Source organism: Tyto alba, unplaced genomic scaffold, assembly GCF_018691265.1.
Source record: "Tyto alba isolate M040663 unplaced genomic scaffold, T.alba_DEE_v4.0 Super-Scaffold_13, whole genome shotgun sequence".
NCBI classification, from domain to species: Eukaryota; Metazoa; Chordata; class Aves; order Strigiformes; family Tytonidae; genus Tyto; species Tyto alba.
In genome coordinates, this window is record NW_024881275.1 from 42993582 (window position 1) to 43019578 (window position 25997).

A 25997-nucleotide genomic window follows, 5' to 3' on the forward strand; every position below is an offset into this window, starting at 1 on the left:
ATTCAGCTGTGCCAAAAGAGTACAGCTGATTTTCATGGAACTATATCTAAACATTTGAATTTGCCTTTTCTGTTTCTTCTGTAGAAGGTGGCATGTAGATTTGGGGGTAATGCCATACAAAATCAATCTGAGAAACTGAAAAGAGCAAAATCTTTTCAACTGCATTCTCAAAACAAGGTGAACTAAAACAGTAAATTGATCTTACAGAAAAAGTGTCAAAATCAAATTAAGAAACATGGAAAAAAGCCAGTATAACTTAAGGTAATACTTCCGGGGTTACCTACAGCAAAGGCAAAAAAAAGAAAAAACATGTCTGGTTTAAAATCCAATCATTTCAATTCCAGGCTAAAAATTGGTCTCAGTCACATTAAAAATCAGAATAAAACCTATGTAAAAATTCATCTGCTGTTCTCTGATGTTCATGCCTACATTTCTATGAAGTTCCACAGGATTTAGCTATTCAATTCCCAATCTTTCAAGTCTAAAGTAGAACAAAATCTTACATTACTTGAGTATAAGAAGCCTTTTGTTCATCTGAACAATACATTTTATATATAGGAAAAAAAAAATGTTAAGCATTTCCTTTGCATATAATCAGATCTTCAAAGAAAACAAATCCTCAAAATATGGTGTTGAAAAGTGGTATTTTTAGTGTGCTGTGTATTTGGACTGAACTCCAAACCTCAGTCAAATCTTGAGTAACAGTCTGGGCAGTGATATTAATTTTCTGAAGTTACTAAAACAAATTGAAATACATTGATTTAAATAAACTCTCTGCTCAAACAAGAAAAAACATTTGGACAGCACTGGACACATTTGACTTGGTTTTCTGTTTATTTTCCTGCTCTGGAATTTTGAGGCAGAATATGCATTTGAAATATGTAAATACTTACGGATGTCATTTGACACAGAGAGACAGAGCAAGACAATGAGCATGAGAATGCTATATTATCTGATACAGAAATGCCTTTAAGCATTATTTTGCTAAATTTGTAACAGTGAAGCAAACGCCATGAAACAATACCTATCTTTTTTAATAAGACTGTTTTGGAAGAGCTAATGGAGCTTGGGAGATCTCATCATCCTTCAGAATCAGACACTAAGTGATAAGCAAAGCTGCTTTAGAAAAAAGAGAAATTAGTCTTCTGATGGAGATGCATTGTTGGAAACACTGCATAAATGTGCACAGATGGTACTCTAATCAGCTTTCCAGAATACTTCAGAATTTGTTTGCCACTTTACTTCCTACATCAGTGTATGCTATACCTCATCTTAAAACCAAAAACAACCCCGAAAAATAGCTTCTGAGTATTCTGAGAGCAGTTCAATGGAAAATATTTTCATTCAAAACAGAGGTGTGGTTTCCAGTCTTACACTGTAGCTCAGCTACTCCTATCATGTTACTGCTCAGTAAAGCTAGTCCGAACTTGACAGAAGCTTGAATGTTACACGGGAGGGGAATTGACAAGGTTTATGTTCAGTTACGGTGATTCCTTTACAATTGTATTAAACCAAGAACCTGCTATGCAGACAGTATTGCAAAAGTGAAGAAAAGACAGTGGAGAGGAAAAGGAGAGCTGACAGAAGTTAATTAAAAAAAAAGAAGTTTGTTAAAATTTTACCTGAAAATTGAAGTCCATCACTGGAAAAGATGGACTCTGGAAACCCCAGTTTTTCATAAAATATTTATTTTTTTAGCTTATGAAATGTAATTGAAACCAAATCGTTACATAATAAAACAAATCAGTTTTTAATTTTACCTCTTTAAAAATTTTGAAATGTTATATTTTTATGGCTTCCCTAAACTACAGATTACAAGGTGGAACAGAACTGATGAGGAATGTGCCTTTGTCAATGCAATGGCTTCTAATTTTGCAGTTCTCAAAGTCTGGGAGATAGTGCAAGTCAGAGCCCCAACAGAAAGGCAAAGACCTGTCATGAAACTGGGTAGTAAGAGTGTCTTCTCATGTCTGACTGAGAAGGAATGGAAGTTCTTAATTCATACTGTACCATAGATATAAGCTAGTTCAAATAAAAGTATGTTGTTTGATGTGGAATATATTTTTGGTACATTTTTTCTCTCCTCATTTTCACTTAAATAAGTTTAACAGAAGCAGTCTGGATAGCATTTGATGCTGACAGTGAAAAATTTGGTTCTGTGTTTTTCAACAAATTCTAAAGGAGCTGGTGAAAAGTTTGAGGTCTAATTTTAAAGTGTGAAAGCAGAAAAAGTGTTCATCTGGGCATCTTTATTTGTGTAGTAGTTTTTGTGTTCTTTGGTGTGCTGCACAGCAGAGTTCTTCCAAAAGAATTGTTGGTGCACTTCCCTGATCTTGAACCCACTCGTATATGTGCTACAAGTGTAGTGCTTCTTAGGGACATATCCCCATGAAATCAGAAGATTAACAGGTGCACCCCCCCCGCCTAGTATTATCCCACAGTGCAAAATTCAGTGAAATTATTAAACTACCTGGCAAGGGAGTTCACATTTTTCTCCTCTCCAGCCCGGGGCACAGGTACAGGTTCCATCCAGAGCATTGCAAGCCCCTCCATTAAGACACTGGCAAGTTAAGTTACAACCAAGTCCCCAGGTCCCACTGGGACAATTTATTGAGCAATCTACACCATGCCAACCTGCCAAAAATAAGAATTAAAGTAACAAATTAATCAGGTTTTTCCCCATTTCTGACAGCATGTTTCCCTCCCCCTACCACGTGACATCTCTCAGAGATGTGCAATACTGGAGTAACATTAACTACGGGCTAGTATCAACAGTTTCAGGTGAGAACTTGTCCAGGTTTGAACAAAGGTGCTCAAGGGCACCTTGTAACATCTGTGCACAGCACACATTTGCAGATGGGTGCCAACATACAAAAGCAATTGATGGGAGATCTGAAATAAAAACAGAGACACCTTGAAATTTCACTGAGAAACACTCAAATATAATCAAAGTTTGAAGGCATAGCCTGAAAAAATTAGAAATACTTTCCTAGGCTTAAGCTGCTGCTTTCATAATTCTTCCACCAGTGCTCAATACAGACAGTTCTGCAATATGGTTTTAACAGAAATCTTAGACAGAAGAAACAGAGAAAACATCAAAGCATAAGTTGGATTTCTTCAAGGATATATAGAAGATCTTTTAGATGATTTCTGTACACGTCTCCAAATACAAAAAAAGACTGTAATGGAAAATGATTCTAGAATGCAGCATTCAACATTGACTATGCCTTATAGTAACGATTCACAGACTATGCTTTGGATAGCCAGAAATGTAAATAGATTTTTTGAAATGTGATTATCTATTGGATACAAGAGAAATGGTGTGAGCCAGCCATATGTTATCATCATCAATGACACAAGCTAAGTTTCTAATTTTGTACATTGTTTACAGTAAACAAAGGGAAAATAATTCTGCACTGAGCCTAATCAATAGACTACTCAAAACACATGTATGGAAATGAAGCTACCTCATGTCCTGGATTGACAACTTCAAATTTAGGGGTCATTTCAGGAACAAAATGTTATGCTATACTAGCTAGAAATCAGAGACACTTTCTCTCTTCCCAGGCTGTCTTCTGTAAAGCCTGTCTTCCCAGGTTTTACAGATTTCCTTAATTTACGTGACAAGTATCTGGGTTTAGTTTAATTTTGCCATTTGTTGTCTGTTTACATCATAGTATAACTAAAACTGCATGATGCACACAAAGACAGGATTATGCACGGCTCAAGGAAGAGTTTTTCTCCTCAAAATCAAGCTACTTAGCAGAAGCTACTTAGCTACTTTTAACAGTGTGCTGGGTTTGTGTTGCCAGGCTTTTGGCAGTGAGGGAGGGGGTTACAGCGTTTGCCCCTGTGAGAAGCTTCTTGAAAGCTCTCATGGCTCCACGTTGGAACCCACCTCTGGCCAGGGCCAAACTAATTAGCAATGGTGGCTGAGCCTCTGCGATAATGTATTTACGAAGGGGAAACTGAGAGGAGGAGTTGGAGTTGTGAGGAGTTACAACAAGGACACCTATGCAAATGCTGAGGTCGGTGGAAGGAAGGAGGAGGAAAGGGGGTAAGGTGCACCAGAGGAGAGAATCCCCCCTGCAGCCTGTGGTCAGAGGGCAGGACCACCCCCAACCACTACCCATGGAGGTCCACGGTGGAGCAGAGGCTGACCTGCAGCCTGTAGAGGAGCCCATGTCAGGACAGGTAGCTGTGCTTAAAGGAGGCCAAGACTTTGAGGGAAGAAGCCCCCCCTGTCGTAGCTTGGTACTGGGAGGACTGCAACACATGGGGGTGACTCCTGCTGGATCAGCATGGGAACAGCTGCATCCCGTGGGAAGGACTCATGCCAGAGAAATCTCATGGAGGGCTGTCTGCCATTAGAGGAGAACCGCGTGTTACAGGGGAAAAGAATGTGAAAATTCTTCTCCACCCTCAGGGGGAAAGAGCCACAGCAATGACTGTAAGCCCCATTCCCTACCCTCTGCGCTGCTGAAGGGGAGGACACAGATCAGGAGCAGAGCTGAGGCCAGGAAGAAGAGGGGTGGGAGGATGTGTTCTGGGATTTCTCACTCTCCCATTTTGTTAATTGGTGGTGGTGGTGGTGTTTGAATTAAAGTGATGTTCTTTACCTTCCCCTAACAAGTCTGTCTTGCCCATGATCATAATGGGTGAGTCACCCCTCCCTGTCCTCACCTTGATTCCCGAGCCTTTTGCTTCATTTTCTCCTTTCCAGTGCTGGGGGAAGAGGGGGAAGTGAATGGCTGTGTGGTGCTCAGTTGCCCTCTGAGATCCAACCACGACACAGAGTTAAATCAGCTCCACTGTCTCTGGCAAGAGTAGAAGCTGGAAACTCCCCATGTTTGCCACATAACTGATTTAATTGTATCAGTCCCTGACAAATTTAGTGGCTATTTGTCCAGGTAACGCTGAACACTTCTCCCCTACTCTCAACTTTTGTGTATTTTTAGAAAAACATTTTTAGATGGGGGAGTCTACAACATAGACTGGCAATGGAATTCACTTGGGAGCACTAAACAGCCTGCCCCTCTCTTCCCAGCAATCCAGCATCAGAGCTGAGAGACACTGAACTTCAACTCCTTCCTCACAGCAGAAGCGAAAAAGAGAACACGTGTTTCACAAAAGCAGATCTTTAAGTGGAGTTTAGTAGCATTTTTGGGGTTGAACAGGAACACCATGTGGGCCTGTAGACCTTTATATGGGAAAAAATTTCTGCAGAACCAGCACTGGAAGATGTCTGAGATATTTCTGTTCCAGCCAGAGGCAGGTGCTACTGGGAGATGGGGAGGTGGCCAGGCACATACAGTTCCTGGTGAAGGTACACTGACCATCAAAATTACTGTCGAGAAGAGAGTGCCAGACAGAGGGGTCAAGAAATGTGAGTCTACCTGCACTAAAACTGGGAGATTCAGAAAGTTTCTCATGGAAGCAGAGAACAGTAGAGCGCACAGGTAAGGGTGTTAGGCAAGGTTTTGTCAGAGAATTGCTGAGGAAAATAGTATTCTAATAGAAAAAATTTCTAGTAGATAGCAACATCAGTGCTAAACTAGCAGAAAGAAGGCTGTGCCTCTGCAATGCTGAGAGGGGCAAGGGTGGCAGCCAGAGTTGGTGCTCACCCAGATTGAGGCGAAACAGGGCTACGTATTTTGACTACAAAGGCTGACATCAGATAAATGTCATACCAGTAGTTGTTCTTAGCAGACCACAGCACTGCCACAAGAGATAAGTGGTGGCCCATCTCAGGGTAAACATTAGCAATTCACCCAGTGACCGTATCCAGCCAAATAAGAACTATGTTGAAGAAACACGAACATGAGGTATGAACATTATTCTCTAAGCAGATGTTTTCCTGGCTTTTGCCTCCCAGAGCAGTAGAAGCATAAAGTATCTAGTGATATGACCTTCAAGGTGTTCTGCTTTTTATTAAGTTTCTTTCTTCTTCTGCACTTCTAGAACTCAATCTCATTTCATGATTACAGAAAAAGAAAATTCATCTGAAGAGACACTTACCTGCTTTGCAGGCACAAGAACCATCTACTGGTGAACAGATGGCTTCATTTTTGCAGTTGCACACAGACGAACAGTTTACTCCATATGTCCCCGGAAGACAAGGAGTACCACAAGCAGCACCCTGAATTAAAACAAAAATAGAGTCTAAAAGCTATTTGAGAAGTTTCAGACAATACAACTAATAAATAACCTAGACTGACTCAGGTGTTACAAAAGCCAGAAAACATACAGACCATGACTGTCCTAGGCTGTCACTATGCTATGCTGAATTTAAGGGAGTGAGAGTTCTCGCTTTTTAAGTCTAGAGTAAGCATTAGTTTTCTACTGGTTGCTGTGAGAGCTCAGATCACATAGTTAACAACAATTGGTTAGATCAATGGACAGTATTTTCAGTAACAAAGAGACCTTTCTGAAACCAAACCACAGCAAGACAGCAGTTTAATGGAAAATAATGTGGATATGTGAAATATTTTTAAGAACTAATTTGGCTGAAGTTTTCAGAGCTACTATTCCTAGAACAACAGTTATACTGTAAAAAGTTTTCTATGTTAGATTAGTATCCATTTACAGGTAACAGGAACTGTGTGTTAAAGCTGAAGTATTATCTGTTCTGAACTGTAAAAGCAAATGTCTTTGTCTAGATTTTCTCTGGATAGAGCATGAGGAGTTGGTGCAATAATTACTGAGATCTATTGTTCCTCCCTTTATTTACACCTCAACAGCACACCCTCATTCTTATAATATCTTGTAAAGCAACTAACTTTTTTTTCTTAAAATGGCTTCATTTCAGTACTGAGAACCAATCACAAATTTTGCCTTTTCAGGTTCTTATCTTATAATACAATCAGTGGTACCTAAATATCCTTACCTCTCTTTTACTGTCGTGGAGAAAGGACACTATGGCATCTTGAAGAATCTGGCACTTAACTAACAGCAGTGGAGTCGAAAACAGACTGTGAAAGTGAGACTTATTTACCTTAAATCCAGGGGCACAGGTGCATTTTCCAGTGACGCTATCGCAGTCAGCACCGTTTTGGCAGCTGCAGATCTGCTGACATGACTCGCCATAGAATCCCGGGGAACACGTCTCATTGCAGTAGAGTCCAGACCAGCCAGGCTTACAGGAGCATTCCCCAGACATAGGGTGACAGCTGACAGGAGGGGATGAAAGGACAAATATTTCAGGACTAAACATGACATCAATTTTTTTTTTTTTCTCCCAGAGAGCAAAATCCTGTTATAGATAGGTTGCATGAAGGATCTTCCATGCTATGCATAGAGATGGTTTTACTCCCCAAATCATAAAGAAAAGGGTTCTGTATATGTATATAATGGATGCATGCCAATTAAGAAATTTAACATCCTATAACATATAGACATTTTGTTTGGACATGGAAAGAAAAGAGGTATCATTTTTCTGTAGCTAGTTGAAAAGAAACCTACCTGAAACAGAGTTTTTACCATAAAATAGGTATCTATGGTTACAAATATTAAGGTGATGAAACCATTAAATTCCCCAAAATGTACTGTTAGGTTTCCACTCCAAATATAATAGCATTATTTTCACAACGCTGCCCAAACTCAGCAACATACTGTTTGAGAAATATGATGCTTCAGTAAAATAGCATGGCATCCAACACAAAATAACAACACAGCACCCAATGAGTACCAAGCATGCTCTTTTCTTTAAATCAGTTGAAAAGCAGACAACTGTCACCTTCCTGGGAATGATACACAACCATTTGCATTGGGCAGAAGTCATATACACCATCGGAGCAGTGACCTTTTGCAGAGTATCTCCTCTATGTTGGTCATACCTGGTGGCAGACCAGCTGTCCCTACCTGGAACAGCAGTTTCATTGAAGGGCCAGTCCAACAGCTGTTGCCTCATAACAAATGGACATCATCAGCTGTGCAAAGATATATGTGCTGGAAAAGTGTACACAATGGGGTACTCTGTAGCACTCTGGCAGACAAAGCACTTACTTAATTCTCACCAAAGGAAAGCCTTAATATCCAAATCCAATATATTTACAATGGGAAGACTGTTTAAAAATACTTGTCTGCCACTGATTGAAGTGAAGTTCCCTTAAGTGTGCTGGAAAAAAAAATGTGCCTTCATCCAGACACATTAAATGACCCATGACAAGAGCCTGATTTTGCAAGCTTTGCTGACTCCTTGTGTGTGGGGGTGTTTGAAAAAGAGTAATTTTCTGACCGTTTAAAAAAATACCTACTGCACTTTTCGGTGCTATAGTGTAAGTAATACCAATAGTCTTTGAAAAAGTTGCAACATAAAACGGGAATGCAATTTGAGTTGCAACTGCTCTTGGACTCAGGGACTACTCTTGTCAAACTGAGTTTCCTATTGCTGAACACAGCCAACTGGCAACATACTGCTGATCAAGGAAAGTATGAATTATCAGGATGGAATGTCATTATGCATTCTGCTCTCTGTATGTTATTGTATACACTATGACATGATAAGAATTTGACAGTATTAAGCTGCTTTACATAAAGTGAGAGAAAAGGTCTTTTCAATTAAGTGACATATGTAGAAATGGTTCAAAATTCATGGTGTTCATAGTCATGGTTATTTGTCCAGTTATAAGTGTACCTGCCATGAAGTAAGTTGAAATTGACCTATTCTCATATAAAATATATGTAAAATTATGAAAACACATGATGCAGCAAGATAATCAGATTTGTCCCCTACTCCTAACTTCCTGTAGGCACCCAGTGGCATTTTGGATCCAATTCCCATGTTTTCATTTGGTGGAAGAATACAGGGCAGGGAATAGGAAAAGATTTTTCAATCCACAACTGAATAGTCATTAGGATATGAATTGGAATATATTTGTAACATAAAATTAGCAATACCATCATTTTAAGACATAAATCCTAGTGTTGTTTGTTACTGTTTTTTTTTTTTCCCTTCAGGAGGGAGGAAGACTGCATGCATGAGCAAGCACTGGGTATGTAGCAGAGGCATTGATATTCTATGCCCCCCAGTGAGTGTTACTAAGGCATTCTTGCACATATATTGATTGACACCAAAATTAGTATTCCGTAATTTGTAATTAGATATAGGAAGCTGGGGCACTTCTGAAGCTTTTTGATGGGTTCTCATGCAGCTATCTTAATTGGCAGTAAGATTTATATATTAAGATAGGGAAATAAAGAGACACTGAGAGATACTGCCAATATCCACTTTTATTCCTGGTCTTTTGTTCACACTTGCTGGAAATACAACCCTACTCTGTACAAAAAAATACTTGTGGGCAGTTAGTATTATGTATTGAAGAACTTAGATGAACTTAACAATTTTCATATGATTTATATAGGTATTTCACTATTACAATATCCAGCTGAATTCTGTAGCACCCTATGCAACATGAAATTTCCATGAAAAGCTCTTTTACATGTATGTACAAGTCCATAAGAAAAATTAAAAATTGCAAGATGCCCTAATCTTGATTTTAGAAACACACCCAGTCTATATGAACTAAGCATGTATCACACCATAAAATTCCACTCAACCCTCGTCTCAGAAAAAGCATGAGACAAAAGAAACCCCATTAGAGTTCATGTTATGAATATACCCTAATTCCAGCCTGAATTATACCAAATGAGTTGGTAATACGAATGACCACAGCTGATCTTACGTACAGGTGTGAAGCAGTGGTGGAAGATCATCAGAAAGAGCTTACAAGAAAGAAAAAAAAGGGACATCTCAAATTTAGTTTGGTGATCAACCTAAAACCAGTGCATATGCTGTAACACAGGTGTAACAAATATCATTTGTAAACCTTTGAGGAAAATTTGCAGCTACAATCTGGCCCTTTTGCATTTTCTAAATGATCATCAGGTGCCACTCGAGTAAAGGCATGACAAAACTCAATTTAAAAGCGGTTTAGGCTAGAAGAACATTCCTGTACAAAACAGTGACAGTGTTCACAAAGGCAGACTAAGGTCTTTTTCACTCATTCCTGCAGACTGGATCTTCAGAACCAAATTTTCTGTAAGCCCTACAAACTGTGGATGGAAGTGGCAGTGACATATAGGTCTGATCCTACCACCTCACAGCGCTGCTGCTGGACACCACTGAGGAAGCATATTTTTTGTGGTCTTAGTCTCAGCCACCTAGCACTCACTGTAGTTTCTTTCTTGACTACTGAGTAAAAAGGGAAAAATCAATACTGTCACCTAGTCACAGAGAACAGAGAGGTCTGTGCCTGATTTGCACCTAGCTCAAATCCTTTCATATATATCAAAAGATGCAATAGGGCAGAACCATTTGTGAAAAAGCTCTTGGCACGAGAGGGTTGTGACCTGTTGATGTCCTCTGAACTCCTCAAAAAGAATAAAACTTCTCAAGTCTATTTATATTTAACCCTTAATGAAGCATTTAATAAAGGCTGATGATACAACTAAGAACAAGGATGGGATTGCCTTTCATCCCCAGGACCTGCCATCAACCAACATCAGCAGCGAAATCCCTGTACTTTAGCCTCCTCAGAATGCAAATTATTAATTATTGCCAAAGCTATTTTGATGCAATATCCTCAATCACAAAACAGTAATAGAAATGCATATACATTTTTGAACTATGGTGTACCATAATGGTTTTGCATCTTTAGGTATTTGAAATAAATGGCTACACACATCCTTGTATACTGCAATTTATGTACACCTATTTTACAGCAATAATTGTTGGTGCTAAGTATTTTTTTTTAACTAACCTTTAGTTCATTTCCATATCTATGAATGCTAAGAACGTAAGAAATAATCTAGGGCTCGAAGCCTACCAACACCTCCTCTTTGAGGATATCTAAACTAGTGGTCATACATAGACGAAAAAAGCTTTTATGATAGCAAGGCCCCTAGAAGTCCTAACAGAATCCTAGACCTACAGACACACAGGGTGTAGCTGAAGAAGGAATTGTACCCCCTTTTTGTGCCCCGGGATTATTGGTTGTTACATTGCTCCTAAATTTGTTAGTACTATGAAGAGGATAGTTTGGCTACCGCCAGCCCAAATAGTACTTGTGGTAGGCAAGTAAGGGATGAGGATACTCCCCGTTGTCTCCTGGCTGACTGATATTTAGTGAGAGATGAAGACAGCCAGACACAACTGGACACTCAAAAGATTTTCAAAAACGTAAAGTGTCTGCAGGGAGCTTTGTCTTCTATACCATTAGTCAGACACTCTTTGATTTCTGTTATTTGGTGGTCTTAATCATTTCCGACCCAGGGTAAAGGAATCTATATATGAAAAATACACTTGTATAGTCATGAAAATCTTTTGTCTTCCTCACAGGTCATTCTGCCCTTTTAAATATGCTACTGCACCTACAGGGCTTTTAAGTACATTTTGATTTGTCATACAAAGGGGAAAATGTTCAAAAAAAAGACCAGCCATATGCTGCTGTTTACATGTGAACATTTGTGATCTGATTTGACCGCAATCTGTCTTCCAGCGGTATAAATGAAGCAACAGCTGTGTTGAACATGAATCTGAAGTAATCCCTGTAATATCAGAAATACTATACAGTATAATGTGGTCCTGTCAAACAAGGCTGCCGCAACAGTCTGCAGACAAATTTTTCAGGAAAGCAGCTAACCATAATTCATAATACAGTAGTATTTGGTCTACTAGCATAATTTGAGAGATAGATAGGTCAGCATTGCAGGGCCATTTATTCTTGAATGCACTGCCCAAATAATGAATTGCTTGATTTTATGTCAAAAACACTGTATTTTTTCAAAAGACATTTCAAGTAAATGGGATAAACAGAAGTGCAAGCACACAACTGTAAAAGCATATGAATGGAAAGGAAAACAAATTCAGTCTGCTGTCACATTGTTTGTCAATGAAAGTTATGTTGAACAACTCAGACAATCCACAAAGTAATTTTTCACAGAGGCCTAACAGAATAGGTATTTCCATGTATGTGCTTGAGTGCTTTAACATCACTGCTAAACTGACTGAAAGCTTTTGTTTTATCTATGAGGAAAAGTGCATCTTATATACAACATATAGCAGCATTCTATATGACAGTTAATAGTTTCTGCAAATGTATTTCACAGCTGTTTTCAACAACAAAGATTTAGATTTTGTTCATAAACCTTGTCTAAAGTAATTATGTGTCAGCGAATGTGTAAGTGAATGCACAATGACAAAAGTATTTAATCAGAAAAACTGTGTTTTGTAACAAGAGAAACCTGTCCAGAATTGTTCTATAAATATGTTGGCTTGCTTTGACTGACATCAAACATTCTTCCCTCCTCCCAAACAGCTGAAAGTTTGTCTCCAAATAGGTACTTTTTAGATTTTCATAACAATATGCTGAAACACTGCAAAATCCACAAAGACACAAAAAACTTAAAAAATAGGACTCATTACTGCCTGAATAAGGAGACATGGTAAAAGGTAAGCCAGTTGGAAACTATTTTTGATTTCCAGGGATCAGACTTTACTTGCCTCCTAGAAAAATCATTTAAATGACAAAAAATATATTTTTGGAACCTACATTTACAATTGATAAGGTTTCAAAAATGTTATTTGTCAAGTCAGTTATTGCTCATCTACAGTATACTAGAATATGTAAGGGATGTATGATTTATACTAGCTGTATATGGTGAACAACAGGACGGTTTATTCATGTGGTAAATATAGACAAAGGTCATGCTCTGTCTTAACATTTATTTCATGGGTCAGAAATAAAATACAGCGGTGAATATTGAGATCAAATACAGCTGCAAGCACTAAGAATCAGAATTACTCAGTCTTTGGCTGATTCAGTTTGCATGAAAATACTAGAAAAATCACAAAATACTTCTTTTCAGATTATATTCAGATTTCTATATAGAAAAAGAAAACAGGCTAAAGGGTGTAAAGCTTACCTCCAGGTATTGGGCATGTGGCAGGGGCACTTTTTATCACACTTGAGTCCATAAATTCCATCAGGGCAAAGCCTTGTTTCACAGTGCTCTCCGGTGTACCCTGGTTCACAGAGACAAGCACCACTAATATGGTAACATTTCCCCCCATTCATACATTTGCAGGTCTCAGCACACTGCACTCCATAAGTCCCCACCGGACACTCATCTTGGCATCTGTGAGAAAAACAAACAAACAAAAATTAGTTTTATTTTCCATAAAATACAGCTTTTGGAGATTTAAGGGAAGTATGGTTTATGAGGAATCTCTTATACTGGTCTAAAATGACTCTTAAATAGGGCAGGAATTTATATAATTGTATATTTAAAAATGCCTGTCTCTCTGGTTTCTTCTGCTGCTCTGCTAGACAGGCTTTAAAACGTTGGCTCTGCAAATTCCTCTGGAAAAGGTCTCCTGCTTCTCCAACAAAGGAGTCAACGTACACACACAGACAACTGCACTTCGCATTCAGGAACCAGAACAAAACCAATCCCTCTTAAATCAAACCTGAAGTATGAAGGAATAAATTTGCAAGTATTTTGTTTCAAAAGCCATCCATCTGTAACTTTTTAAAGTGATCTAGATTCTCCACTTAGCAACAGTGTGAAGAGCCAACAGACACCCGCGCCCTTGTAGATGCTCAGGCCAGGAAGCTCCCTGGCAATCATGTTCAGCAGTCTCTGATGAGAATATTTTTGAATTGTGTTTCCAAACACATGATGTTTCCCGAATACCCTTCTTCTCAGAATTTCGTTCTAAACCTATTTTGTTTTGTTGATATTTGCCCTTCAAACATTCATAGGATGACATGGAAAAATATAGAGGAACCCAAACCCCTTCTTTTCATCTGACTTTTCTTAATAGATGAAAGTGAAAATTAGTGAAGACTTGAGTTTAGCACATATGGGAGAGTAGCAGTGATTTATGTTGCTTCTTAAGGAAAACATATCCTAATAAAGAGACTTCTTCACCAAACTTCTCCTCTTTCATTCACAGAGCTTTTAGAAGATATCTACTTTAGGTAACAGTCTTATTTCCTTAGTGTTTTACATATGAAAGACATTATTTAACCTAAAGATCAGACTGTACATTTAGATGTCCAGTCTGAATACTAAAAGACAATTTTCAGTATCCTGCTTCTAAAACTTTCAACTCATTTACTAATGAATTTCTGGATAGAAATTTTATTTGGTGATGTATTTAAGAGTTACAATATGAGTTTGATGTTTTCAGCTTTAACTTCTCTGTGTTTTACAACTGAATTGTTAAAATTCATAATGCCAGTACTACTATAGCATTACCAAGGGCTCCAACACTACATGCACTTAAAATATTTGATCATATGTATGAGATCCCTCATACATGTAATACAGGATATCCCTCATGCATACATACATACATACATACAGCAGATGCCTCAGTTCAACAGGTCCATGCCTCAAGAATGGCAACATTTCATAGCTTATGTGTCAGGGAAAATGCCCACATTTTTCAGTATAAACGTCCCATAATCTCTGAATTATGTTGACATAGACAAAAAGCCAAAACACCTAAATCCCAAATCCTTAGGGTCAGAACATGCTGACACTGAAGACCTGAGGTGTGCTGTGAACTCAATAGGTGATACCAGGCACACAGTATCTTCTGCAATTTGGGTACCTGTAAGTTTTACTGAGTTACAGATTGTACAAAAATATGACTTGATAATATGGCTCATTATTAATGGTTTTATCAGTTTATAACCCGTTCAGTTCCCCAGTCCTACAAAAGGATTTCCTTGGTGGTCTCTTTCCATTTTTCTCATATACTTGACTTTTTTGTATTTTTTTTTTTTTTTGGTATGATTAGTGGTTTATTACAGGAGAAGTTCAAAGATGTGATACAAGGCACTGCAAAATGTAACAGAATTTAGCAGAGCCCTCTAACTGAGGTACAATGGGTATACATATGCATTTCATGCTTCTGCAGTATTTGCCTCAATCTGACACTGTTATCCCGAAGTTTCAAGGTATTCATAACTCTGTCCTGACTACAGCCAGTAATAAAATCCCCTTTCCTTTAGACATGTAGCATAGTAATAGAGCTCACAACCCTGTTTAAATGTTTCCTAATGAATTTATACAAATAAATCTGAGAATTAATTTTATCCAAATGACAATCAGGAAACCCCGTTAAATTAGAAAAAAATTAACCTTGCAATTTTATTTTATTTTTTAATTCTATTTTTATCATCTTCTAGAAGACCCTTTTGCATTTCATGATGAGGACAGGTATCAATCAAAAAGTATTAGGCAGAAGAATTATAAAGGTAGTTTAAAGTAGATTCCCCTGTGTTAATTCAGATCACCTAGAAACTGTTCCATACTGTAGGATTCCTCTTTTTCGTGCCATATGACCAAGTTCCGGGAGTCACCACCACACTGAAATCTCAGACAAATACTGCTGAATTTACATACAGGAGTGGAAAATAGGTTAGCGGTTTTAAAACTGTGATTTTTGCTGCTTGCATGTATGTGCTAGCTCAGCCAATGCCCACATTTCTTGTAACGCTTCCTTCCCTTGTTAGTCTGCTGACATGAAATAAGAACTAGGACTACAACCTTGCTTCTGACCCATTCCTGCCCTTGGAGTATCTTGAAAAACAGAAGAATTGGAAATACAGCCTGTTTTGCAGGAAAAGAGGGAGGTCAGACTTGCAAAAGTAATCAAAATGCTGCAGCCTGTAAGGCATTCCAGATTAAAGTCAGGTTTAAATTCCAAGACAAAAATGTAATTGCTTTTAGAAACACCAGTGTAGTGCAGTGCACAGACTCTCATATGGATATTCCTTTGACTTCCCTGCTGACTTGTCTGTGTCTCTTTAAATGCATCCACCACCTACTGCACTGTTTCTTCACAGACACAAATTTAATTTTGGCATCCAAATGGCTCTGGACTAACTGTTTCTCTTCTTCATGAGCTTTTTTTTCCCCTTATGTCTGGCACAGCTCTCCCCATGTTCTGTGAACACTTGCGTGGGAAGCGCATATGGTTATAATACCTTCTTTTGCTGGCAGAGGTCCCCTGGACTGACCCCAGTGATTAAGCTGCTGCTGACTTCAGCAAATGGGTTGTGTGCTGTTTAAAATATATGCAGGGAAGCACTTCTTTCAACACTTCTCACTGCCTTCAGAAATGATGTCTTGCTTCTTTCCAACCTCCCAAAGATGATTTTTAACAATCAAGTCAGAAAATAAAGAAGTTTCACTTCTTCATTTCAATTAAATACTTTAGGAGACAACTCTCCAGCTTGACCACTTTGAAGAGGAATAGAATGAGCCTCCTTTGCTATTTTGTCTGCCAAACATCTGCACAAAACCAAGAGCTTCCCTCCTCACTCCTTCACCATACCCCAAAACTGCGTCATTCTGCAAGCCACTCAAGTGAAGACCCACAAGATGCTGTCAGAGCATGGGCCACAGCAGGAAAATGCTGAAACCAAGCAGTTCCTTACAGAGAGGTAATCACATAGGCACTTTTAACTTGTGACCCAACGTCAGCTAAGTGACATGGAAAACATTCGTAAGATAGATATTTTCATTCTGCTTTCTACCAGAATCTTAACTTTCTCTGCCGTAGCAGACCTCTTGCAGGTTCAGCAGTCTGGCAAAAATAAATTTTCCTTACCGTTCCCCTGTGTAACCTGGGCTGCAATGGCATTGACCTGTCACTGAGTCACAGGTCCCTCCGTTGTGGCACTGGCACTCCTGAGAACAGTTTTTCCCATAACGACCCTCAGGACAAGGCTGACCACAGACCATGCCCTGCGTGTGCAGAAAAAAAAAATCATAATATTAGACTTGGGATTACAGCTTGAATTGACAAGGAAGAAAGGTTTGTAATGAAGGAAGATCAAGGAGACCTTGTGTCAGTCATCTAGTGCTGATCTTGGAAATACCAGATGCTTCTCCTGCTTTAAATGTGGGGTATGTTTCAGCACTGGAGGAATAATCTCCTAGGATTTCCATTCTGGAAGCCAAAGCTAATGAAAAAACACTATCTCTAAGCAACAGTGAAAACACTTAGATATTTAAGACTTATTGATATCAAGCTCTTCCCAGTTTATTTATCAGGAGCAGTATGTATCAAGACATCTGGAAATGCCCTCCAGTGAGTAGTGTAGAAATCAGCAATTACTGGAATGCCCCAATTATACTACTTTATAATAAGTTGTTTTTTTTCTGGTGAAAAGGAAAAGCGGTTTGTAATTCCACTGAAAGCAGAATATCTTAAAACGTTAGGTAATATATCTGCTTCCTTTCAACAGGTTTTGAATTTCTGCACTCGTAATTACATCCTTGGAATTAATTACACCTGTGTGGCGAGGGGAGCATCAGTCTTAAGACTTTTAAGAAGCCATTTCAAGAAAAACATATTTACCGGCATTTCATCAGACAAAAGACACACAGGTAGTTCAGCTAACACAAGATACTGCAGAATACATACCTGGCTACTTTAAACTCTCCTTACATGAAAGCAAAAAAGGTTATACCGATGAAGTTGTGTTTCAGAGAATTGAAAAATCTAAAACTAACAAATAGTTAAGCTTAAATAATTACCTGGAATGGAAAATTAGTCAGAGTGCTAAACAGTAATTTGTTAGTTAAGACACAAAGTAGTATAAAATCTCCATCACTGCTTCCTATGCTATCTTATTTTTTATTAGCTGTATTTAGGCAGATAAAGTGAGTCAAGAATTTATGAAAAATTTGTATTTTATGACCAATAATATCAGTCTTCTAACATGAAGTAGAATAAAAAATAAAAATGGCCAGAATCCTAGTTATGTAGTCAGGTGAGTGGTGCTATTCAAACACACAAAAGGATATAATCATTTATAGGTGTGTTCTCTAGTTGGTGAAAAACTGACCTCTGCCACAGTTTATCTCAATATAATATGTCAGCTATCGTGAGATATTTAAAAGTTCAGTAAATGTGGATCTTCATCCAAAATGGACATTTAAATAGAAAACATTATTAACAAATACTATTGATAAATATTACCTACAAATGTATTTAAAGAAATTATTTGGGCTCTGAACACCTTCCAGCATTTTGATCATCTTCCAACTCCATTATTGGCAGCTCATTAGCAGCGGAGGCTACTTGCAGCTCTGAGGTCAATTCTTCCTTCCCTACCCACTAACAAACAGGTAGAAAGTCTAAAGAAAACATCACAGTTCTGATGTCCCATTTCCATCACCAGCATTTAACACAGTATCTAAAGGCTTGGGGGTTTTGCCATGCATACTATACATACAAAAATAGACACAAAAACCACTGCTAAAGTATATAATGGTGTCACCTCCCTACAATACCAAATTATATCTAGAAATGAATGACTTCCTGACAAGATTTAAAGGATGTTTCCTCGTCACAGTACGAGTCATGTCTTCTGCTTCCCAGAATCTCATATGGTTAAAAAGGCTGCGCAGAACTGGAGGATTTTCAGTAACAGATGGTTTTGAAAGTATTTTATTCCAGTCCCTTATGCTAAAATACATTTCTCATTAGTCCTGGCTACAAGCAGACTGCATTTGCTATCCTCATTTGCTACCCTTTTCTGATGCTGCCTGAAATATACAAATATAGAAGTTTTATGGGGTTGCATCGATTTCAGACAGTGCTTTTACCATCCATCCTGGTGGGCAGGCACACTCCCCAGTGACGTGGTGACAGATGCCTCCATTCTGGCATGGGCACCTCTCCTCACACTGTGGCCCGTGCTTCCCGGGGGGACAGAGGTCCTCGCAGCTGAGGAGACGATGGTGTACAACAGAGACAACTGTTACTTTGGCACACGCTCCAGCCTCCAGCCACCTCTTTATTTTTAAAGCTATTGTTAATTTTTCCAGTCAAAAGTATGAAACAGAAAGCAATCCAACATAAAGAGACACACAGTGAATACTGTATAGCATCCATGCAACTGATCTAAGGAAACAGACCTAGCAATCTATGAATTATTTCTTCTTAAAGATATTTCCTTCCAAACTGGCTGGTGCTTATTTTCTTCCAAACTGGCTGGTTACCGACAAAGCTCAAACTCTATTCTGCAACAACAAAGCCAGATAACTCCCATGTTTCAATGCAATTTTCCAAACTTGTAGCCAAACCTTTTTCCTGGTGGTCACGATGAAGCTCCTGCTGCCGCTTTTTGTGGCTTTTACTTAGCAGGGCTTTCTCTCAGCTGCACATCTGAATGTGCACTGCAACATGGTTTGCCCATCTGTTTCTTAGCCACCAGCCCTGTTTCCTTGCATTACACAGCAGCCAGACCAACAGCATAGTGTTAAAAGTTAATCTAAACTTGATTTCTCTTGTTAGCTCTATTTAGAACTTGTATCCCTGCCCCATAAACAATATACCCACTGCTCACAAGGCACCAGTGTATCCAGGAGGACATCTGCACTCTCCAGTCACATGGTCACATGTGGCTCCATTTTGACACTGGCATTTTTGATGGCAGTCGTTTCCATATGTCCCTTGATCGCAGCGTTCCTCGCAGCGCCAACCTTTGAAACCCGATGCACAGTGGCAGGCTCCAGTGATGGGGTTGCACAAGGCTCCATTTTTGCACTGGCAGCGGCTGCTGCAGTGGGGTCCCCAGTGGTCACTGTCACAAGCTGAAGGGGTAGAAAGAAAAATTTACAGCAGCTTTATAATAGCTCATGTTACAGCACTGAAGATACTATGAGTCAACTGTAAAAAAAAAAAAAAAAAAAAAAAAAAAAGAAAACAACAACCAAAAAACAAAAAGTTACAAAATGGAAATAGTTATGTAGTATACCCTCAGTTCTCCTTGGTCCTCAAGGATCTTGGCAGGCAGACAGAACTTAATTTATGAATATAAATTGATTTCTTAAGCATAAGAGCAAACACTTTAAATTGTGAAGCTGTGAAGTAAATGCGAGTTCCAGTCTCTTCATTGTCAAAACTCTTCATTATGAGTCCACTGTCAAATAACAGTTACAGTTGTAGTGAATTTTCATTTACACAGAGAAGTTTTGCTAACATAACAGTAAAAATTAGTAAAAAAAATGTAGTCTAAATCCAGTCTGAATCCCACAAGGAAGTTGCAAAGCTTACTCAACATGTTTATGATTTTTTTTCAAATCCAGAATTTCATACTTGTTTAGATGACTGCAGATATTTCCTTTCCAATCTTGCAATATACTGATAGGGCAAAAGAAACCTCTAAAAATGTTTCACCAAGCAATAGAAATTAACATCTATATGGTTAAACTTCATGTGGATGGTACAAATTTGGTTATCCAATGTCTTTAAAATCATCTGAATGCATCTTTTCTTGTCTGCCCCAGTGCAGCCCATTAAAACCCTACAAGCAAACCACTCAGAGGTTATTTCAGCATCAAAATGAAAACCTTCATGATAAGGAATAATTTTTTCTTAAGTGAGAAACATGGGAGTTCTGTAAAGGGCAAGAAGATTAAGGTCACCTAGAGTTCAACAGGAATGTGCTAATCATATGGTCAAATGATCTGATTTTATTTTTATGTTCTGTTGATAATAACATCAGTACAATGAGAAAACCTCAGCTGCAGCAACTGGAAGCCCAGGCTCTCCTCTTGGAGACTGACAACCACTGTCCTCCCAGTCTTCTCCTTGGGCAAAAAAGCCAGGCAGAGATCAGGCTCACTTTCCTAGACTAATGCAAAGTAATTCAAGAATCCTCCTCAGGGTACAAATTATTCAGCTTCAGGAGCTGTTCACTCAGGCTACACAAATAAAAAGGGATTATTGTCTTTTAAAGAATCTACTCCTTAAGATTATTTTTTTTCCAGGAGAGGTCACTAGAACATGCATGCACAATGGAGATATTGTGAGCACCTACACACAATAAAATACAGTGTGACAGAAAGCATTGTATGTATTATTAACACCCAGCAATACTGTCAAACTGACAGAACAACTGTCCATCTTATTACTGGCCTCTCTCTTTGAAGACATGTGCTTTTTGTTCTGGACTATACTAAAACTCACTGCTTTCTACAGCACACAGCATCTCACAAGTTGCCTTTCAACGTGGTAACTCACATTCATTCAGAACTGCTATACGTTTATTTTCAACATGTCTGCATGGAATAGAAAGTGTAATCCTTATGCTTAAACAGTCCTCAAGTTCTTGTCAGGAAACTAGCTATTTTGGGATATATAAAATATATGTATGGGTGGTGAGACATCTGAGACAGCTCCATGTTCTGTCATGATCGAGCAGATACCCCTACTTTTTTTATTTTTTTTCCTTAACACATTAGTCTGGATTCAGATAACAGTCTTCCTCCTGCTCCCAGACAAAACAGACAATTTCATTTTCAGCCATTCCTCATGGAATAACTAAAAAAATTAAAAAAAAAAAAAACACCAAAACCCTGTCCTGTCATATCTGATAAACAGAAGAATTCGGACTGATCACCAAACCGCAACTGTTCCAGTGCAGAGCTCAGTCAAGGATGAATCTGGCCTGAAAACACTGTAGATATAAAAACATGACAAGCAAGAGAAGATTTATTCTTGGTTGATAAGTGTTAGCTTGTGTTCCTTCACCAATAGCTGGAAATGGGATATTTGGTGCAGTGCAACAACATTCACATAGCTGCTTGAAGACACAGCGTAAAGAATCTCAGAGCCACACAGACCACAAACATCTACTCACCAGGCATCTGCCATCACATCCAACACCCAGGCACCAAGAGTGCCCGCTAGAAACCACTTCACTTGTGAAGCAGCGGAGGCCTTTACTCCCTCTGCTCTTCCTACAGTCCCATCCCCAGTCTGCCTCCCTGGGATGCACCTCGCTGTCACCTGGAGATTTACTGACATCCAAGGTGAATGTGCCGTGTCTGTGAACTTCAACCTTTCTCAATTATTTTACCCTAAGACCATGTACCACACAATACATAATAATTTACTAGTTTCTTGGAGTGACCTTCTCATTATGTTTGCAGGAAATCATTAAAATGCAAAGCATCATACAGCTGCTAATAGGATTTCCATTCTCATGACCGTTCTTCTGGGTGGGTAACAAATATTGACTATGCAATTTTTCACTACAGCACAATGGTGAAGCATTCCACCAGCACAACAGTGACCACACCACAGTATGACTGCACAGTAGTCCTTTATGCAAGGTCTGTCATCAGCCTAGCATCTATCTGTGCATTATGGGCAGAACTGTGGAGAAATCTGCAGGATTAATGGAAATAAATAATAATTTTGAATGAGATGGATGGATCACATATTTTACCTCTATGTCCCCTGACTGATAATCAATAATGTTCCCCATAGGAAATTAAAGTGATTTTTCAGAAACTGGTGCTGAGGTTACTATTAAAAAAGAAGAGGGCAAATGGTAGAAATGGTTTCTGTGGTGAGTTTGGTTAATTTTTAATTAGTTTTGGGGGCTAAATTTACCAACTATTACATCAGACTATTATTGCTGCTTCCTAGTATTCAGACACTAAGAAGGCAGGGCTGGAAGTCACACAGCTGCTAATCTGGTGGAATGGGACAGTCTTTAAATTAATGACTATCATCAGGTTACAGACTGTCAGCTGGAGTTTAATCAGAATATCTGCTCTGCCTGTCCTGACTGCACCAAGGTCACAGGCACACGTGCGTATGCAAACACTACATGCACGCACATGCCAAAGTGTCAGGTTCTGGCTTCTGAACGGATTTGGAGCTGTTAATCATCTGTCTCAGCCCAGAGTATATGTGAAAGGGAAGCAAAGTATAGAGATAATAGCCCCATGTTCAGAATGGTCACGACAAAAGGACAATGTATCTCAGTCCCACTAACTCCTGGAAACAGTCTGAGTCCTGCACAAATGCGAAAATCCAATCAGTAAACCAGGGTTAATTTTCTGTATTGGGCATACAGAACTGGCCGAATGCTGCTCTGTTTTATGCAGAGAACCTTTGTTACAGAAGTTGTTTTCCTTCCCCTTTTCATATATGTTATATTCACCCTCAGGTCTTAAACAGGTTCTGTTTTAAACAGAACCACCAGCTATCTGTACTGCTTCCTATCAGCTTTCATAGTAGACTCAGAGAATCCTTTCTGCCTTTACCTTACACTGTAGTGGAAAACAAATAAATCAAAGTACATGTTTAACAAACACCATGGTAATAATGCCACATTTTGTTGTAATTTTTATTTTCATACATCCTGTTCATCTGGGAATATCTTTTTTGTCACACAACGCTAGAAATACAGGACAGAGAACTTTTCTCTCAAAAAGCTACTCAGTGAAAGAAAAAGTTTGCCTTCAGGAATAAGAGCACCGTATTGTATAAACATTCATTTAAAATGAGCACCTATGATACAAAACTCTAAGACAATACAGGTCTACCATCATACAGAAATGCTTGCTGAAACTGAGTGCCAGACAATGACTTTAGAAACATAGAGAACCTCAAGGATTCAACAGTGAAAAAAATCATCTTCACAAGAAATTGAAATCTGTGATGCCAATTGGTACCATTCTGGGGCCTTCTGTAGCATTTTTGAAGATTTAAAGTTCTGTACTTCCTAGTATAATAACTTTAATTCACATTGTTATTATGCTGGGCCAGATGTGGTTTTATGCACATGGTTACTGTGAGCGGCTGGTGATTTGCGAATTGAGGTGGAAGGAGCCCTGATGTTTTATAGCATAAGGTATGAATTTTTATAATAATCTGAAGCACACCGGAAGAATTGGTAACTTTTTTATTGTTCCTTTTAAACAAAGACATTTTTAACTAAATGTGGTCACACACTTATAAGGGGTTTTTTTGGCTTTTTTTTTTGTTGTTGATTTCATTAAAAGGCAACAAAAAGAAAAGTGCAAATGAGTCCGAATTTATTCCTGACAAACTCACCTTGATCACCTACAATTCTGTACTTCTGTAAAGAATAGCTTATAATGAGAAGAAAATAAGGCTATCAAATCAAGTCAAAGAACATTTCAGATGAAAAACCTCCTCAGAAACTCTGACTTGCAACTATCTTTTAAGTATGCTACAGTTTCCTTTATAACATGATATTCAAGCCAGACAATGTTTATTGCAATGCTTTTTTAAAGATCCTTCTTTTCTTTTCATCTTTCTTTTCTAACTGGGAGGTAAAAATGAAGAATCACAGCAAAACTAAGATTTATTTTTCTTGCTAACATCTTTTTGTAGCTGTCTTTTATGTATTACCAAGACAACAGAATGAGATTTTATTCTGGCTTAGACATCTTTCTGCAACACACACTGTTTGTTGCGTGCTTCTGGAAGTATGTACCAGATTCTTACCAAAGGAGATTCTTACCACACCATTAGGCTTATGTATTTTTATGGTCTTTTAAAACAAGTGAAAATAAATGTCCCTACCACAGCCAGCAGAAACGGAGTGAATGTTCCCCCACTTGGAAAGCAATATTGTGAAGTGCAAATTTAAAATAAGCAAACAGCAGCAGAATTCCCATCTCTCTGTGTCCTCAAAACCCCAACATATTTTCTTCAGATGGATTCAAGGAGCCACAACCTTCAGTAAGTGAAAGTTGATTCTCCCTGCTCCCGCATGTCAAACAAACTGAAGCTGCCCATAACTTCAACATCATCTTTGATTGACCTTTCTTCCTTTCTAGGTTGTCACATCAAGGACAAGTCTAAATCTTTGTGCCTTCCTTTGCATTCCTCCTCTGACTCTCAGATCTCTATTGCCTTGTCCTTACTTTCATGGCCTTTATGGTCTATCCCTCATCTATAACTTCTCATCCAGTATCCAAATATCAATCCTGACATTTACACTGCCCGTGACATTAGCCCCTTTGTTGCATTTTTAGACTATCATTTTCCTTGTTTCCCCTCAAGTTGCCTCTACAACTTGGCACAGCTCTCCATACCCCAAGCCCTGAAACTGCCATGATGTCCTCCTCAACATCCCTACCTTATAAGTCCTTCTCCTGTGAAGGCCGCAAAAAGTTTATGCAGCAAGCGTGTCAAGACCAGTGCCTGCCACAGCCATTTGTCAGTGTTTGCTTCCTTACTCATCTCCTATGTGTTTCCAGCTTCGTTTTATTCTTTTCTTTTCCTTCAACTACAGGTTCTCTGGGGCAGAGACAACTTTCTGTTCTGTGTTTTCACTTGCAGGAGGAGTCCACAAATTCCCAGCAGGGACAGCCATGAGGTCCACCATGGAGCAAGAATGTCCATCACCTACCACTAAAAGTAGACCAGCTGTAACATGCCCTGTTTAAAAACTACTCTAGTCTTTTGGAGCAGAGCATAAAAATAAGCAAAGAGTAACATTTCTAGGAGGGCCCACAAGCGACTTGCATTATCAGGGAATAACCAACACTAATAGCGAGCATAGCCAGTATAAGTAAAATAGGCCAATACTGAGAAAATTTTCATTTATCCAAAGGAGTAGCCCACTGACAACCTTGTTATCATAAATTGCCCTAAGGCTGTCCAGAGTTTAGCATTTGGAAGAATGACTCTTCCCTCTATTTCAGAATCAAGAAACATACCTGTCTTAACTTAAATATACATTAGTGGAACTAATACTTTAGATATCTCACTGGCAGTAAATAGAATCTGATGAATCACAGTAAGAATTTCACAACAAAACAGAACAACTTTTTATGAAGGTTGCATTTAAATTCATAGGTGAGAGGGACCACTCAACTCAATTCTTTCTCTGATGACCTCAGTATGGAAACACACAAGTTTCCTTGTCCCCCATTTTCTCCCATCAACAAGGGATGCGCATCTAACTTTCAAGTGTAAACAGAAGGGAAATTTAATTCTAATTCATGTGTTAGATAGTCTTGTATTTTGCATACCTGAAAATATGTTTACTGTTTTGACCAAAGAGAGTGCCATAATTACAATATGAAGGCTTGCAAAGATGTGGTATACACTACACTCCAGATTATAAAATTTTGTCAGAAAACTGGACTGATGTCCTTCTTGACAGGAAAGAATGTATTTAACATACCATTTC

The 25997-nt window shown here is 38.6% G+C and overlaps 1 protein-coding gene across 1 annotated transcript in view; it reads right to left on the minus strand.

Annotated features, from left to right (window-relative positions):
* Positions 1 to 25997, minus strand: part of MEGF10 (multiple EGF like domains 10) — a 108545-nt gene that overhangs the window by 34116 nt on the left and 48432 nt on the right. Inside the window, exons 6-12 of the mRNA XM_033005607.2 lie at positions 19377 to 19623; positions 18634 to 18754; positions 16628 to 16764; positions 12925 to 13137; positions 6995 to 7169; positions 6019 to 6139; positions 2471 to 2634 (exon numbers count right to left, since the gene is read on the minus strand). Of these exons, the coding sequence (XP_032861498.1) occupies positions 2471 to 2634; positions 6019 to 6139; positions 6995 to 7169; positions 12925 to 13137; positions 16628 to 16764; positions 18634 to 18754; positions 19377 to 19623 (1178 nt within the window). The remainder of the gene's footprint in view (positions 1 to 2470; positions 2635 to 6018; positions 6140 to 6994; positions 7170 to 12924; positions 13138 to 16627; positions 16765 to 18633; positions 18755 to 19376; positions 19624 to 25997) is intronic.